At 49.7% G+C, this 16245-nt stretch overlaps 1 protein-coding gene across 3 annotated transcripts in view; it reads left to right on the top strand.

The window, feature by feature from the left end:
* Positions 1 to 14358, top strand: part of PASD1 (PAS domain containing repressor 1) — a 34913-nt gene extending 20555 nt beyond the window's left edge. For 2 of the 3 annotated variants that reach the window (XM_083876284.1, XM_083876285.1), the window contains 10 exons: positions 1626 to 1707; positions 2532 to 2655; positions 3738 to 3841; positions 4301 to 4387; positions 5326 to 5484; positions 5968 to 6165; positions 6935 to 7140; positions 7781 to 7873; positions 8352 to 8559; positions 10057 to 14358. In XM_083876284.1, coding sequence (XP_083732410.1) covers positions 1626 to 1707; positions 2532 to 2655; positions 3738 to 3841; positions 4301 to 4387; positions 5326 to 5484; positions 5968 to 6165; positions 6935 to 7140; positions 7781 to 7873; positions 8352 to 8559; positions 10057 to 10227 — 1432 coding nt within the window. In that variant the 3' untranslated portion in view covers positions 10228 to 14358. The remainder of the gene's footprint in view (positions 1 to 1625; positions 1708 to 2531; positions 2656 to 3737; positions 3842 to 4300; positions 4388 to 5325; positions 5485 to 5967; positions 6166 to 6934; positions 7141 to 7780; positions 7874 to 8351; positions 8560 to 10056) is intronic. The other variant, XM_083876286.1, reaches the window with a different exon arrangement.
* The last annotated feature ends 1887 nt before the right edge of the window (positions 14359 to 16245 follow it).

Raw genomic sequence — 16245 nt, 5'->3', positions numbered from 1 at the left:
GATTTGAAGTTAGCTGCTGGCTGGCTGGCCTTATTCCTCACCCAAATCCAGCCCTGGATCCCCCCCTAGTGGGAAAGCTGCTTGTGCTGAGTTGCAGCCTTGTGCTGGAAGGCAGAGCATGTGTGGGATGCTCTGTGGATGCACCCTCTGGAGGGGGATCTGCTGGATTACCACAGCCTTCTCAAAAAAAAGCCTTTGTGAAGAGTAAGAATGTATTTTCTGAAGGGCTTGAAAAAATAGTGACACTCTGGTTTGCTCTGTTAACTTACTGCTCACTGTGTGGTTTTTTTACTGTCAGGAATCAATTTTTTTCTTTTTTGGTCCCCCTCTTTTTCTGTCAAACACCTGGGAGAGCAAACACTAGTAAATGTGAAATATGTGGGTCTGGTGAAATGAGCCAGAGGAGGGCCATGAAGATGCTCAGAGGGCTGGAGCACCTCTCCTGTGAGGACAGGAAGAGAGAGCTGGGATTGTTCAGCCTGGAGAAGAGAAGGTTCCAGAGAGACCTCAGAGCCTCCTCCAGTGCCTTAGGGAACTCCAAGGGAGCTGGAGAAGGAGTTATGGAGTTGTAGAACAAGGGGAAATGGCTTTAAACTGTCAGAGATGGGTTTAGATCAGGTAGAAATTCTTCCTGTGAGGGTGGTGAGGCACTGGAAGCCCAGAAAAGCTGTGGCTGCCCCATCCCTGGAAGTGTTCAAGGCCAGGCTGGCTGGGACCCTGAACACCTTGGTCTAGTGGAAGGTGTTCTGCCCACAGTAGAGGGCTTGGAACCAGATAATTTTCAAGGTTGATTTCAACCCAAATTCTATTGGTTCTGATTCTGTGATCTGTGGTATAAACTATATATGAAATATTAACATGAGCAAATGTTACAGAGAGAGAGAGATTGCTTCTCAGTTGTCTTGTCTCTGCCATCCTCCAGGGAATTCAGCTTCACTCTAAGGACTGGATTTATTGTGCATGAACTTGTTCCTTCTTTCCCAATGATGTAGTCCTAAATTTTCAAGTTCAATTCTGTCTCAGATAGTTCAGGCTTAAAATATGTTGCTGAAGCACACAAGGTAAAAACGTTGTTTCAGGAAAATTCATTGCCACGATGATATAAGTGAGGTCGGTTCAGCAGCTTCTCTTGCTTCTCAGGAAGGTTGCAGCTCATTAATATTTCATCACCCTAAAGTCTGGCACCTCTCAGTGCCCACAATCCATGGGCACTCAGAGAGTCTTTGAAACATCCTCTCCAATTTATCCCAGTCGTGAATCATGTTGGTTACTGTAAATATTTCGTTATTTTGGAGGGAAAAAAAGTAAGGAAAGAAAATACACACTTTGAGAGGCACCTCATAGGGGTTCCTGCACTTCACATTGCACCTGTGCAGCTGCCTGTTTGTATTTGGAGCCTGCACTGGAGTGCAGGATGTTAACTCTGCTGCATGCACAGTTCTGTGCACCCTCAGAAGGAGGGACCTGACTTCATCCTGCCCAAGGCACTGGCATTTTTTTTGCACATACCATGCAAAAAAACCCCAGTTCTTGTTCATCATCATCAGGTTAGAAAATGAATGTACTCTTGTTGTGGCAGTTTACCTGGACAGAAGCTGTAAAATCTTTGTTTTGGGTTTTTTTAGTTATGCAGAAGTTCGGGCTGAGAGAAGGCGAGATCTTGGCCTGGAAGAGTCATCAATTGAACTGGCATCCTCTTCTCTAAAGGTACCCTGTTCCTTCACAGTTGAATGAGGAGATGTTTAAACCAAACTGAGAAATAGCTTACCAACCTTAGGGAAATATCTGTTCTTTCTTCTCCCTTTTCTTTATTCCCTTCTCATTCCAAGAGCTCAAGGAGGTCGAGGTCTCTGAAGGTTGTGAGTTCCATCCTCACACAGGGCACCATTAAAATGTGGCATTTTATCTTCTTTTTCTTGTTAGAGCCAGGCTTAATTGCACAAGAGATGTTGTTTCATGTTTGGACTCAGTTGTTCATTAATTCTTATCCATGTTGCAGTCTCACAAGCTGTGAGTTCTGGCTAAAAAAGTGAAAAATGGCTCCATCTCTATCTTTCTACAAGGTCTTTTAAGCACAAACTGTCCAATTATGAAATGACACCTAAACTGTTTTTGCTTTTAACCCAATAACCAACCACCCATGGCCCACAATGTGGATTTTTCTACCCAATTACAAAACACCACCCAGACCTGTGAAGAAGAAGGTGGAAAAGAAGGACTCAGCCTCTGCCCTAAAACCTCCATCTTGCTTTATATCTATTACTATATTCTAAAACCTTAACTCTAAGTTTCACACCCTGTGATGTCACACACTTCTATTCAAACCCCACACCCACAATCCCAGTGCTGTCACTCAATTTTGGGAGCCTTTTCCACAGCCTCAGGTCAGTGCAGTGTTTGCTTGGGGGTCAGTGCCTGTCAGCACAGAAAGCCTGAAATTCTCAGTGCCCAGGGTTCCAACAGAGGTCCCTTCCAGGGCCATTCCCTGCTGCTGAGGATCTCATTCACCACTTGTTCTTTTCTCCCTGCAGAGCCACAGCAGCTTCCTGGACGTGGGGCAGTGTGGCAGCAGCCAGGACGCCAGCCGGGAGGGAGTGTCCCTGTCATCGCACAGCTCCCGCTGCTCCTCGCACACCACCCTCTCCAACTCCACCTGTAGGTGCAGGGCCAGCCCAGCTGAGTGCAGGCAGGGGGATGGAGGGCAGAGCAGCCTCCAAAATACTGCTGTTCAGCTGGAAGGGACTGAGGTGGGGTGGGAGGGGAGTGCTCAGCACTGGGACCTGCAAACCGGGTCATGACAAGTGACACAGCAGCAGCAGAGCCACCTGCCACCTCCTCCCTCTTAACCCACTGCCTGTGTGAGAGCAGATTTCCCCTGGCTTGTCACCAGCTGGGGGTCATGGCTGTTTGCTGTGGGTCTGGGGACCAGAGGTGACTCAGTAGCTCACTGACAAAAGTTTTATGTTGGGATAATATAATTTTATTGCGGGGTGTCTCATGTGAAATCCCTGCAGAAGGAGCACAGAAGGATGCCTGCCTTGCTGGCAGCTTCATCCCAGCTCCCAGCAGTGCCCTCCTTGCCCTGGGGGAGGCAGCAAGATGACTGCAGTGCCCTGTGTGGGTCATGGGCAGGAAACTGAGGGGACTTTTCTTGAGATACTTGCCATGGGGGGAGTGGGGCTCTCCTCTGGATACGCCCATAGAGGGCAGGCTGAACAGGGGGCTGGCATCAGGAGGGAACCCAGCAAGTCAGGTGGGGAGCTACAGGGACCACAGAGGGGCAGAGACCCAAACTGCCTGTAAAGGAGCGTTTGAGGACCCACTTTGGCACTGTTTGGGTCACTCCCCATCTGCATGTGTGAATTTCTGAACCAGGGTATCCAGGTGTGGACTTTTCTATCCAATTACAAAATACCACCCAGACCCATGAAGAAGGTGAAAAAGGACTAGCCTCCACCCTAAAACCTCCATCTTGCTTTATATATATATTACTATATTCTAAAACCTTAAACTCTTATGTTTTCCACTCTGTGACATCACACGCTTCTATCCAAACTCCACACCCACAATCCCAGTGCTGTCACTCAATTTTGGAAGCCTTTTCCACAGCCTCAGGTTAAACACAGTGTTTCCCTGGGGGTCAGTGGCTGTGAGCACAGAAAGGCTGAACCTCTCAGTGCCCAGGGCTGCAGCCCCCAGGCAGGGTGTGTGTGTGACAGGGGGTGTCTCTCTTGCAGCCACGTCCTCGGTGCGGCGCACAGACACCAGCACTCCCACGCGGCCGCCGGGCGCTCCGGGGGACAAGGCAGCCCTGAGGCTGGCAGCAGCTGGGAGCTCTCAGGTCAGTGGGGCTAGGGGCAGGAGCCTTCCCGAGGCTGTAGGGGAATGAGCAAAATGAGCTTTGGTCTCACTGTCAGAGGTGCTGGACGCCACAGTCTGGGTGTGCTAGGGCTCCCTGCGCAGTGCAGAGCCACTGGAGGGATGCCAGGGGCTCCTCTGGTGCCTTCTTTCAGGATTCAGTTGGCTCCTCCAGCCAAAATGCCTTTTCACACCACCACCAACCCTCTTTTCTTGGGGTTTGTACGCATGAGATGGCCTTTATCCAAAATGGGTGCTTGACACCAAGGACTTGAAATTACCAGGGGCGTGCAGGAGCCTAAATTCTCCCTTCAGGCTTATCCTCAGGTCTCCAATCTCAGTTGTCCCAATTCCCTGCACTTGTTCATCCCTGGTATGAGCTGCAGCAGCTCTGCACTAGAGGTGCTGTGGACCTACAGTAAGGCAAAGTTTTCATTTCTAGGCCCTAGGCACTCCTCAGGCCCCTGGTGAGCAGCTCTCTCAGCACCCCGTGGCCCAGCTGGCAGTGCCCTCCCAGCACCCTGTCATGGTATGTGGTTTGTTTTTGTTCAGTGCACTGGTGTGTCCTGTCAGCAGGGCAGCCTAGGTGGCTTTGGTTCACTGCTCTCACATCCTTGCTGGCTCATCCCAGAGTGGGAACAAAGGTTTTTATGCCCTTTCTGTTCCTGAGATTTATCTGCAACAACCTTACTCAACCACTTATTTCAGTGAGCAGAGAGAGCAGGTGGGACATCCAAAGAAATACCATAGGAGAAGGTTTACACTTGTCAAAAGCATTGTGGGCTGCTGATGGTTTCTCCTTGAATCTTCAGCAGCTACTACAGGCTGATACACTGCTGAAGAGTTGTACTAGAGGAAGGGGATGTCATGGAAGGTTTGAATGAGGCCAGGAAAAGAAATGAACACAAAAAACCCAAGAAAAGTGAGTCATAAACCATAATGACAAGGTCTGTCCTTCCAGGGCTTTGATGCCAGTGCAGTAAATATCCAGACCATAAAACAGAGATTGAAAATGGCCAGTGTGGGTATGAACAATGGATTCCCTAGGTGGAATTGCAGCTTAACTTGAGCCTGGCATCTGCCAAATAACAGCAGCAGTACAATTAAAAACCCAGCCAGGAGGTGTGGCAAAGGTTTGGATGCAATGTCTGCCACAAAATAAAACTGGGCCCAAACCAGCTGGGTGTTATCCTGGAGGACAGGAGAGTCCTGTGTACAGACACTTCATCTATGCAGAAATTATAAAGACCAACACCTGGAGGGAGGCGCTGCATGTGAGCCAGATGTGCTGCTGCTCTGGAGCTACAGTGGCACTTTGGTTAAATATGCAACTGCCATTTCTTGTCAGCATCATATTTTTTATGGCAAAAGCCAAAAAGCAGTTCATTTTTCTGAATCCAGCATTGCTATGGGTGTGAGTAGCAGGACTGGTCCTACCCTGTGGTCCTTTTTCTGTGTTCTCTGCAGCCAGTGTACCATTTCCCCACCCAGCTGGGGATGATGCACCAGCTGAAAGAGCAGCTGGAGGAGAGGACTCGCATCCTGCAAGCTGACATCAAAACACAGCAAGAGGAGCTCCATGTCATCAAGGAGCAGCTGCAGCTCGTGCAGGACTCCAACCTGCAGGTACCTGTTGCCCCTGGTGCTCCCAAACTCACCAGCCATTTGCTTTTCTTTTGAGCACACGGAGCAGTAACAAAATTGTCTGTGGCAAAAGCACTCTTGACAAATTGGTAACTTGGTTGCAGATGTGGGAGTGGTGTTACCTGAGAGATGAGTGAGGTCAATATCTGGCTGAGTTTTGCATCAGTAATTTCTGTGATTTAGAAAAAAAAGCAATCCCAAATTAATCCAGAGTCCCCCATGCACAAAAAGCGTGGTGGTCTCATGTCTGGTTAATGCTGCTGAATCACCACTGCCACTCCTGCACAGCACAGCAGGCACAATGGAGCTGGAGCAGTCCTGGCTCTGAATAAATACTCGACACAAGCTTTGATTTTATGTACTCATGGTCCATTTTGCCACTGAATTTAGAGACAGTGCTGCTGCTGCAGTGTTATTCCTGGCAGGCAGCACAGCCACCATCTCCTGTGTCTTTCTCACCCACAGATGCTGATGCAGCAGCCCATCCCTGTCGTCTTTAACACGGTGCAGCAGCCGAGCCCCCGGAGGCCGCAGGGGACACCCAGGCAGAGCACAGCCAAGAAGTCACAGCAGCCAGCCCCCATGGGGACAAAGCACTACTGCAGCACCCACCTGCTGTCACCACACCCATTCCTCAGGGACCCCTGTGGCACAGTCCCCCAGGTCGCTGGCATTGTCATCATCCCCTTTCCCAGCTCCCAAACACTCCATGTCACTCCTCCCCATGGTACCCCATCCCCTCTGTGCTGGTTCTACTGCAGAGCTGGCACTGAGGGATTTGTGTCAGGAGTCAGTTGGAAGCAATGTCACTCAGCTGTAAAAATGATAAACCAGGTAGCCAAAAAGCATTTAAACCCCAGAGACTGCTGGAGCCCTGCTGGTGACTGGGGAGGAAGTGAATGGGAGGTCTGGGCTCTCATCAGCTCATTCACAGCCTGGGAAAGTTGTGGTTTTGTATAATGGGAGTAGGTATCATTTTAAAATATTAATTTTGTTCTACCTGAGGAGTCTTGGAAAAACAATTTTGTCATCACTAGACCTAAATCCCCACTATTAAGATGAGGAAAGACTTGAGTTATTCAAAACCAAAAAGGGCCAAAACTGTACCTTAAAGGACAGATGAGATGCTTTCCTTGGAGACTTCAGATTTGCACTTTCCCTCTTAAGCTGTTCTCTTCCTCCTCAAGCGTTTTGTGGCCTTACCCTTGTACTGTAATTTCTCAAAAGACTGTCTGGGGATGCCAACACCTGCCCTGCAGGGAGAATAAACGCTAATGGGGTGATGGTCTTGATATACTGTTCCTACTGCTGTGTTCAGGGACAATATCCTATTGTTCCTTCTCATTTTCCCATCTGCCCACTGTAAGTGGTTGTTTTATCCTTCCATCAAGGAGCTTTCAAACTTACATGGGTACCTATGTCTTCATTTCAGGCACAGCAGCAGAAGCAGCAGCACCCAGTGAGAGGAAGCCAAGGCCAGCAGACGTGTGTGCCAGGGCAGACAAGCATTTCAGTGCCCTTCTACAGCAACCCCATGGTGTTCTCCCAAACACACCCCATTGCTGTGGCTGCACAGGTGCCCACGGACAGCAGTGAGAGGCAGCCACCAGCTGAGTACAGCCAGGACAGGAGCCTCAGGTACCCACAGCCCTGCTGCCACCATCCTGGGGGCAGGGACAGAAAACAGCAGCACCTGGGCAGCAAGGAGGGCAGGCATGGCTGAGTGATGGGCTTGGGATCCCACAGCTAGTGTAAGGATGTTCCCTGTGCAGGGATGAGCCCAGTGTGCTGTGCACATCTTGCTGTATCATCAGGGGCCTTAAATCCTCTTCTCTCCATATTTCCTTAAATTAATCTAACTCTGCCCTCTGTCAGTTTAAATTTTCCATAAATTAATCTAATCCTGCCCTCTGTCAGTTTAAATTTTCTATAAATTAATCTAAACCCTGCCCTCTGTCATTCTCCCACATCCTGTTGCTCCATGCTCTTGTCAAAAGTCCCTCTCCTGCTCTCTTTTAGCCCCTTTAGGTACTGGAAGGGGGTATAAGATATCCCTGGAGCCTTCTCTTCTCCAGTCTCAACAATCCCAATCTTCTCAGGAGGTATTCACAGGAGAGATGTGAGGTGATAAGAAGCATCCTATTTCATTAGCTTGTTTTCAAGGTAGTGGTTTACCTGCTCTCATGGAGGATTTTCAAGGAGTTGTTTCTGCAGACTGACAGGACCTTGGAGCTCAGAGCTCTCCCTTCCCTGATCCTCTCTTTTCCTTCCACCACAGGATGCTGTTGGATCAGTCCATCCAGGCCATGATGCCCACAGCCAACAGCAGTTGCCAGCCCGTGCAGAGCAGTGCCAGCAGACAGCAAGGAAAGTGAGTCTCTGCTTGCCCTTATTTTCTGCTTGCCCTTATTTTCCTTAAGTGTCTTAGCAGGACACTTTATGCCACTGCAGAAGACATGGGAAGACTTGGACCTGGTCATGCAAACACAGACAGACTCAGTCTGAAATGAAACAGAAGTTCAGCCAGTTAGGAGAAAAATGAGAATATTTTTTAATTACAAAGAACTTTATGATAAATAAGGTGCATTTAAAAATATTAACCATTTTCTGGCTTTTGCAAAGCATAAAATTCTTGACCAAGACATAGAGAAAATGTACAGCTTTAAAAAACCTTAATTTTCAGCAGTTCCAGTCCGTGCTTTGTGGGCAGAGGGGAACCTGGGGCCTCCTGTCAGCAAGGTCTGCACGGTTTGAGCAGCCCTGCTCCGGGCTGGTTCCTGCAGCAGCTGGGCTCCCAGTGAGGGTGGCTGAGGGTGTGTTCTGAGCCCTGGTTTTCCTCCCTGTGACAGGTTTGTTGCAGAGCAGCAGAGCCTGCCTCCCCCAGCCCAGGTGCAGCCGGTGACCTGCAGCGCCGCGCGACCGCCAGCCCCAGCGCCCCTTTTCTCCCCGTCCCTGATGATCCCACACCCCGGGCTCACTGCCCACCAGGCCAGCAGCCCAGTCCACCTGCACCAGTGGCCACAGCAGCAGGTCCAGCAGCACCGCCTCTACCTTCAGGTAATGGAGCAGGAGGAGGTTTCTGAGGAGGCACAGGGATGGGTTGGGGTTTTTTGAAGAAATGTGTCGCTATAGGACAAAAAGAACAACACACATGCAGTCAGGTCGTCAGGGCAAAAAGAGGGAAGTTTATTTTCTTACTTGGGTTTATATAGATTTTGGACAATGACCATGGATTGGAGGATGAGGTTCCCACCTCTCCAACCACAATGGTGAAACTAGAAGTTTATCAATTGTCCCTCCTCAAGAGAGGAATGATAAACACAAAGGATAGTTACAGTAACATCACTTTTGTTTACATGAAATCTGTGAGAAACTCCACTACAAGAAGGCAAGCCTCAGAAGGCTGAAAAAGATCAGGGTGACAGAAATGGAGCTTATCTGGCTGATCAAGCCTTTGCGTTCCTGTTGTATCTCCACATAGCCAGGTGCTCAGCCTTTCCAGGCTGACTCTGCACCCACTCAGGGCCATATTTTCCAACAAATTCTGTTATCACATAGTGTACAGAAGAAGTACCCAGATTTCAAACGCAGCTTTTCGTCCAGAGGAGCTCTGGTGGGAAGCTTCCTGTAGTCATGAAAAATTATAAGAGAGAAGCTCTTTGGAAAATGTACTTCCTGCTGTTACATCTCATCAGAGCAAGGTTTTTATCAGCTGCTGTTACAGCTTTCTTTTAATAAATGGGTATTTCACAACACACATCTGTGAACAAGGTGATTTTGTTTTTTTAACACACAGTTTACATCAGTACATGCTGACCCAGTGACATTGCCAAGGAAAGAGGTTGTTGACACTAATAATTCATCAGTAGCACGCTCTCCAAGCCTTGCCTGGATGCCAGAGGTTAAGTTACAGTCCTCCAGGCAAAGATAGGAGAAAAGAAAGTGAGAGGAGTAGGTACAGCTGAAAGCAGCCACACAGCAGGACTGGATTTAGAGTGAGAAATGAATCGCTGTTGTCAGCACATGTGGGCATGAACTGTCCCTGCTTTGAGTGTGTGTCCTCATGGGCTGCACTACAGTTAGTGTGGACAGCAGAGTGATGATGCTGGAACAGATAAATAGCTCCAGGGTCACAGTAAACCAGAGTTTGGTGGCACAGTGCCTCTACCAGGGGGTAAAACAGTAAGCCTGGGTCTTTGAGGTACCAGCCATGGGTGGGTACATGGTTACTCAGGGACCTTCCTTGGTTGTTTGAAGGTCTTTCCCATGAAAGTTGCACACCCTCCAGATTGTACCTCATGGACAAGTAGCTTTTGGGGGTCTCCGTTCCTGCTGGGCTCAATGAGCCTGTTAGAACAGATGGGTCCTGCTTCCCCTCTGTGCTCTCCAGAGCTGACAGCAACAGCATCCTGAGGAGCACAGCTCCTACCCTAAAGTTTAGGACTTGGTGCACACACTCGTAGCCACGAGTCTCAGTGTCAGCCCTGCAGCAGGGGAGGGACAGCTGGGTGACTCTGGGCAGCTCTGACTGCTCGGATTTGTGTCTCCCAACAGATGCAAGGCCCCGAGCTGGTGCCCAGGACTCCGACGCCGCGCATTTTCCAGCCGCCCCACACTCCACAGCAGAACCCCTTGAGCTACTTCCTCCACCCGCAGCAGCAGAGCCACCACACGCAGGGCCAGCCCTGCAACCTGCCTGACCTGCCCGAGATGCAGCTGCCCTGAAGGTGTGTCCTGGGAGACTAGGAGCTCACGGCTGCAGTCCCCGCGCCTGGGTGCACGCGGGAGAGAGAGAGAGAGCACGGCGCCGTCGGAGCACGGCCCCGAAGAGGTCGGGCTCGTGCGGAGGTGGTGGCTGGAGGGATGATCCCTGACAGGGATGCATGGCTGCAAGGGCCCTGTTTGTTGGGATTTCCATGCAGCCAGTCCATGATGCAGTACCCTGGCCCAGCGCCGTGGTGCTGCTGGAAGTGATAACTTCCTTGCTGCAGGGAGGAGAGGCATCAGGCCGACATGAAGCTCAGTTTGCAATGGAAAAAAAAAACCATTTTCCATTCAGGACTTCAATGCTGAAAGTCACTGTGAATTTAAGCCCAGCATTTGGAGCACATAGACTGTACCAGTCCGCAGGACACCATTGGATTACCGTGTACATAACTCGTTTTGCTGTAGTAGGTCCATTGTGAATTCTTTTTTCCTTTTCTATACCTCAGTCCCGCAGGTTTTTTTTTCCAGGAGTTTGGATAATGCTGCTAATTTACATAACACCACTTTTGCCTGAATTTCTTACTGTTGTTATACCAGCTCACATCGCAGCTAGTACAATATTTGTCAAGTTTTATTTTTGGTTAACAAGTGAAGAGAAATTTGTATGGTTTTTACTCCCTGTAGCCAAATATTTTTCAGGTTACAGACAAAGAATCTTTACTCCTTTTTTTTTATTTTGTTTTGCTTTGTTTCAAGTGATGTAGGTGCATATGTTTCTATACATAAAACCAAACAAACATGCATAGAACAGCAGATGACAGCAAACTTTGTGGTTTTGCTAGGTCATGTTTCAATTTGGCGAACCCAAAATGTATAATCACAACACACAATGTTACAAAGCCCATAGGGTCAGCAATAAATTGTATTTTTGTAAATTGTCACTTTTTAACTGTAAGTTTATATTTATGAATTGAAAAACCAGTTTATTCCTCAGTGGGTGTATAGTTAAGTGTCCCTACTGTTTGTGTCTTTCCAAAGGAAAAATTAAAAAGTACATTTTTGAAGTGTTAGTAGCTGAGTACTAACTTTGGGCATTGTTAGGGCCCAAATGTAGATGGGTTTGGCCATTACTATAAACTTTGCAAGGCAGTGGTTAGTTAGGACCAGGTCCATCTAGCAGTAAAGCTCCAGCTGGCAGACAGAGCAAGGTTTAGAGAGGAGTTAGTTCCTAATGTTTAGTTCCTAATGTCTGTTGAAACCAAGCAAAGAATGCTTGGATTTGCCTTTTTTTTTTCCTTTTTTAGTTATGTTTTGGGGTATTTTTGTTGTTGTTGTTGTTCCCTTCTTTTCCTTCTGCAAGCCACTTTCTGCGCCCCTGGCAGCACTGCAGCAGCTGGTGTTCCTGATGTTACTGGTGGAGCAGCTTTTGGCACAAGCAGCTGCCAGCAGCCCTGTGTTTCAAGAAAAGGGCACAGCAGAGCTCCTCCAGCCCTGCACACCAGGGTCTGTTTCCCAGCAGTTCTTCCTGGGGAAGGGGATGGAGTTTTTTGGGGTGCCACATTGCGTGGGGGAGTGGCAGTGGGAGGACAGGCTGCTGGAGATGGGGTCAGCCAGGAGCTTTCAGGGACTGGTGCAAGGCCCTTAGGGTGCTTTGGTGTTTTGGCCAGGGCAGAGGTGGGTCTATGAACAAACCTGTGCCAACCCCTGGCTGTTCATGGGTCCCCTCCCTTGGGCAAAAGCAGCTGCAGGGGTTAGTTTGACTGGGATATTAATGCACAGCTGCCAGGGGTGCCAGATGGAATGGATGGTGGGTTCAAAGCTGGCCACATGCAGCATTGTGGGAAAGGTAGTTGGCCACAGAATGGAGGCAATGAGGGGTCCAGTATTGGATGGTGGGTTCAGAGCTGGCCACCTGCAGCATTTTGGGGAATGTAGTTGGCCACAGAATGGAAGCAATGAGAGGTCCAGTACTGGGGCTTGTGCCTTGTCAGCACAGTCCCTGGCTGGACCCACACAGCACAGGCAGCCCCTGGGTGCTGGGCAGCCAAGCAGCAGCTCTTGGACAGCCTGAGTCAGCCCCTCCATCTCAAACCATGACAAGAAATCGTGGCTGTAGCAGAGCCATGGGCCAGCTCACTGCTGGTAGTGGGGTTTGGAACACCTGCCTCTGTGGGGCAATCTGGAGCTGAAATAAAACATCTGGGCCTTTCCTGCTCTGCAGGTTTGTGCTGCCAGCACAGAGCCTTCAGGGTAGGAAACTTCTGTTTTTAAAGCATGCATATTTTTAGGGTCTCCCTCTCCCCATCCTAAGGCAGCAGGAGTGCTCATGGGAGTTGGTTGTGGGATTTTTTCACCATAGCCTTGGCACATAACATTAGAGGGGAGGCTAACACTTCTATCTGTGTTAGTGCTCCAGCACTGCACAGTTTGTGGCTCAGGGTGGCTGGCTGGAGGGAAAGGCCATGATTTCCCTGGCTTCCCCATTAAACCTGTATCATCCCAGCACATCCCCATGGCTGGTGTACAATGTCCCATCACCACACAGCCCAGCCATGGATTGGCAATCAAATGGATCTCACAGCTGGTGGTGCTTGGGGAGAGGTGTCTTTTTTTAACAGGGCTTGCTAGGGAGGTAGCTGAGGCAGAGCAGTTTTCTGGCATTGCTGTGGCTTTGATAGTGAGTCCAAAAAAAAAAAAAAAAATAGGGTTGGGAAGGGGTTCAGGGGAGGTGGGGGGCGGTGGGTGCAGCAGATGGGCACAGCCCTGGCCCTGGGCTGCAGGGATAGAGGGCTAGGAGCACCGCCCCTGCTCACAGCTCACAGCCAAGAGCACAGGAGCTTGGTGAGGATGTTTACATGTTAGATCAGCCTTGCTAAAAGCAGAGACCTAAAAATGCACTTTATCCCGTGCCCCCCCTCATTGTCAGAGCCCCCCCAGGTGCCCCCTCGCTGCTGCTGCTGCTGCTGCTGCTGCTGCTGCTGCTGGGGGCTGCACAGTCCCAGGCACTGCCCACGGGTAGAGCCTTGTTTTCTCAACATGCTCCAAAGGACAGAATCCCACCCACCCTTTCTGGGGATGGCTTGGTCTTTGCTCAGTCTGCATCCAGCCAAGGGCAAGGCTGAACCAGGGCCAGGGGCGTTTTGCCTTAAATTGTCACTCTCCAAAAAAAAAAAAAAAATAGATGGATTAAAAAAAAAAATCTTTATTCAGGTTGATTTGTATTTGTTTACCTCGGTGTTAGCGATGACCTGTGCTTTTATGACTCATTTGGAATTGAGGATTGCTGGTGGGTTTGGTTCACAAGAGATCTAAGTGTGACTCGTTAGTGACAAGCAGAGGGCAGGGACATGACTGATGGCAGCAGGGTTGGCCTCCAGGGTCAGTGTTGACCTATCAGTAATAAATGTTCTGAGGTTTTCTGGTACACAAGTACCTATATACTATAACTATATACAGATATACGTATTTTTAATATACATTTCTATGTATGCAGATGTATATCTATATAGAAATACACACAATTCCACACAATTCCAGACCTCTGAAAACACAGGCAGCTTTAAATAATAAAGTCTTGCACTTTTAGCATATTTGTACATATAAGCTAAAGCCTGGTGGGTACAATCAGGCTGATTTGACAAACACAATGAGAAGTTACTGTATATATTGTATATAGTCCATGCAAGAAAAAAGAAATAAGAAAAAGTCTAGAATTGAGTATAAATCTTGGTTTATTTTATATGATGTTGAATATAAATACATTTATAAATGTTATTATTCTTAAAAGTATTTTGTAATGGGAAAAAGTAAGTGTCTTATGAAGATGAACAGTAAAGATTTTATTCTTGTTTTGAATCTATGTCCCTGCACAGCTCCATTGAATGGGAGCCCATGCATTTTGACAAGCTTTAAACAGATTGTACATAGTATTTAAAAAGAAAAAAAATTAAGAAGAAATAAAATAATACTTGTAGGACCTCTTACACACTATGTACTCTTGTTATTGTGTGGGTGTGTTGGGGCTCAGGGTGTGATCCTGCTCTCCAGGAGGGACACACACTGTGTCCGTGTGCAGGGAGAGCTGAACGCTCGGGACAAGGACTGGGATTTCTGTGACCAGTGCCAGAGGAAAGAGGAGCAACGCATAAATTAAAATAAAAAACTAGGGTCTGTACATCGAATTTGGATGCAGAAAGCAAGTGCCAGTACACACCAGCTCAGCACTGGAGCCACCTCAGACTTCAGAATAGGTCTATTGCAATAAATTAGCTGAGACTCCATTTCCTTCATACGGGAAAAGCCAATTCTTCATTCACATCACTTATTTTACACAGTTTTCACAGAGCTCGTGTGCAGCACCCATTGGGCGGTAGTTTTGTTACTACTCCGTTTTTTGGTGAGAAGGCCCGGCACAGCCCCCAGCGCTCCCGGGGCTGCTGCATCCACCGCTCCCCAAACAAACCCCGGGGGTGGAAAAGCTGAGGGGGGAAAGCAACACACCAAAAAAAAAACCCCACACCCTCTAAAGAGCGCATGTAGCAAAAGGGGGGAAGCCGGGAAAAAAAAAATACAGGAAAGGTTAAAAAGGCAGAGAGCGCTTGTGGCTCCCACCTGCCGCCAATGCAGGGGCCGGCCGGGGCTGTTGGAAAGCGAGACCGTGAGGGAACGGCACTGGAGCCGTGGGCTCTATGGGGGAACGGCAATGAAGCTGAGGGCTCCGGGAGGGAACGGCAATGGAGCCGTGGGCTCTATGGGGGAACGGCAATGAAGCTGAGGGCTCCGGGAGGGAACGGCACTGGAGCCGTGGGCTCTATGGGGGAACGGCAATGAAGCTGAGGGCTCCGGGAGGGAACGGCAATGGAGCCGTGGGCTCTATGGGGGAACGGCAATGAAGCTGAGGGCTCCGGGAGGGAACGGCAATGGAGCCGTGGGCTCTGTGGGGGAACGGCACTGGAGCCGTGGGCTCTATGGGGGAACGGCAATGAAGCTGAGGGCTCCGGGAGGGAACGGCAATGGAGCCGTGGGCTCTGTGGAGGAACGGCAATGGAGCCGTGGGCTCTATGGGGGAACGGCAATGGAGCCGTGGGCTCTATGGGGGAACGGCAATGGAGCCGTGGGCTCTATGGGGGAACGGCAATGGAGCCGTGGGCTCTGTGGGGGAACGGCAATGGAGCCGTGGGCTCTATGGGGGAACGGCAATGAAGCTGAGGGCTCCGGGAGGGAACGGCAATGGAGCCGTGGGCTCTGTGGGGGAACGGCAATGGAGCTGAGGGCTCTGTGGGGGAACGGCAATGGAGCCGTGGGCTCTGTGGGGGAACGGCAATGGAGCCGTGGGCTCTATGGGGGAACGGCACTGGAGCCGTGGGCTCTATGGGGGAACGGCACTGGAGCCGTGGGCTCTGTGGGGGAACGGCAATGGAGCCATGGGCTCCGGGAGGGAACGGCAATGGAGCTGAGGGCTCCGGGAGGGAAAAACATTAGAACTGTGAGCTCCGGGAGGGAACGGCAATGGGACCTTCAGCTAATTGAAGGAGCTGTGTTGCAGGAAATGTGCTCCGGTTTCTGCCTTCTGCCGAGCTCGCGCGTTCCGTTATGGAGCTGCGAACCGACCGGGGCTCGGGGGTTTTCTGGAGGATCAAACTCACCCGCGCGGAGCCACCGCGGCCACCACCCGACACCGCGATCACCGGGACGACCGCGGCCCCCGTGTAGCGGGAGCCGGAACCCCACCGCCTGAGCACACTGTTTCCCGCCGGAACCATTTTAGAGCTCGCGTCTCCCGGCTTTTGTCCTCACATTGTTTAGGTTGAAAACAGTCTCAAAGTGGATATAACATTCTTTAATTGTCTTTTAAACACGAAAAACGGAATTAAAAGGTAACAGAAACGGACACAGGAGATAGTGACCGAGAGGTCTCTGGAGCCTCCGCAGCTGCGGTCCCTTCAGCAGATTGTCATTTTTTAAAACGGATTTGTAATAAAATACCACGTAGGTAACGATTTTTGTCGGCTGAAATGCGCGAGCTCAGATTTTTTT

This window comes from Zosterops lateralis (assembly GCF_965231275.1).
Source record: "Zosterops lateralis genome assembly, chromosome: 21".
In the NCBI taxonomy this organism is placed as follows: Eukaryota; Metazoa; Chordata; class Aves; order Passeriformes; family Zosteropidae; genus Zosterops; species Zosterops lateralis.
This window is presented reverse-complemented; position numbering and strand designations above follow the sequence as displayed.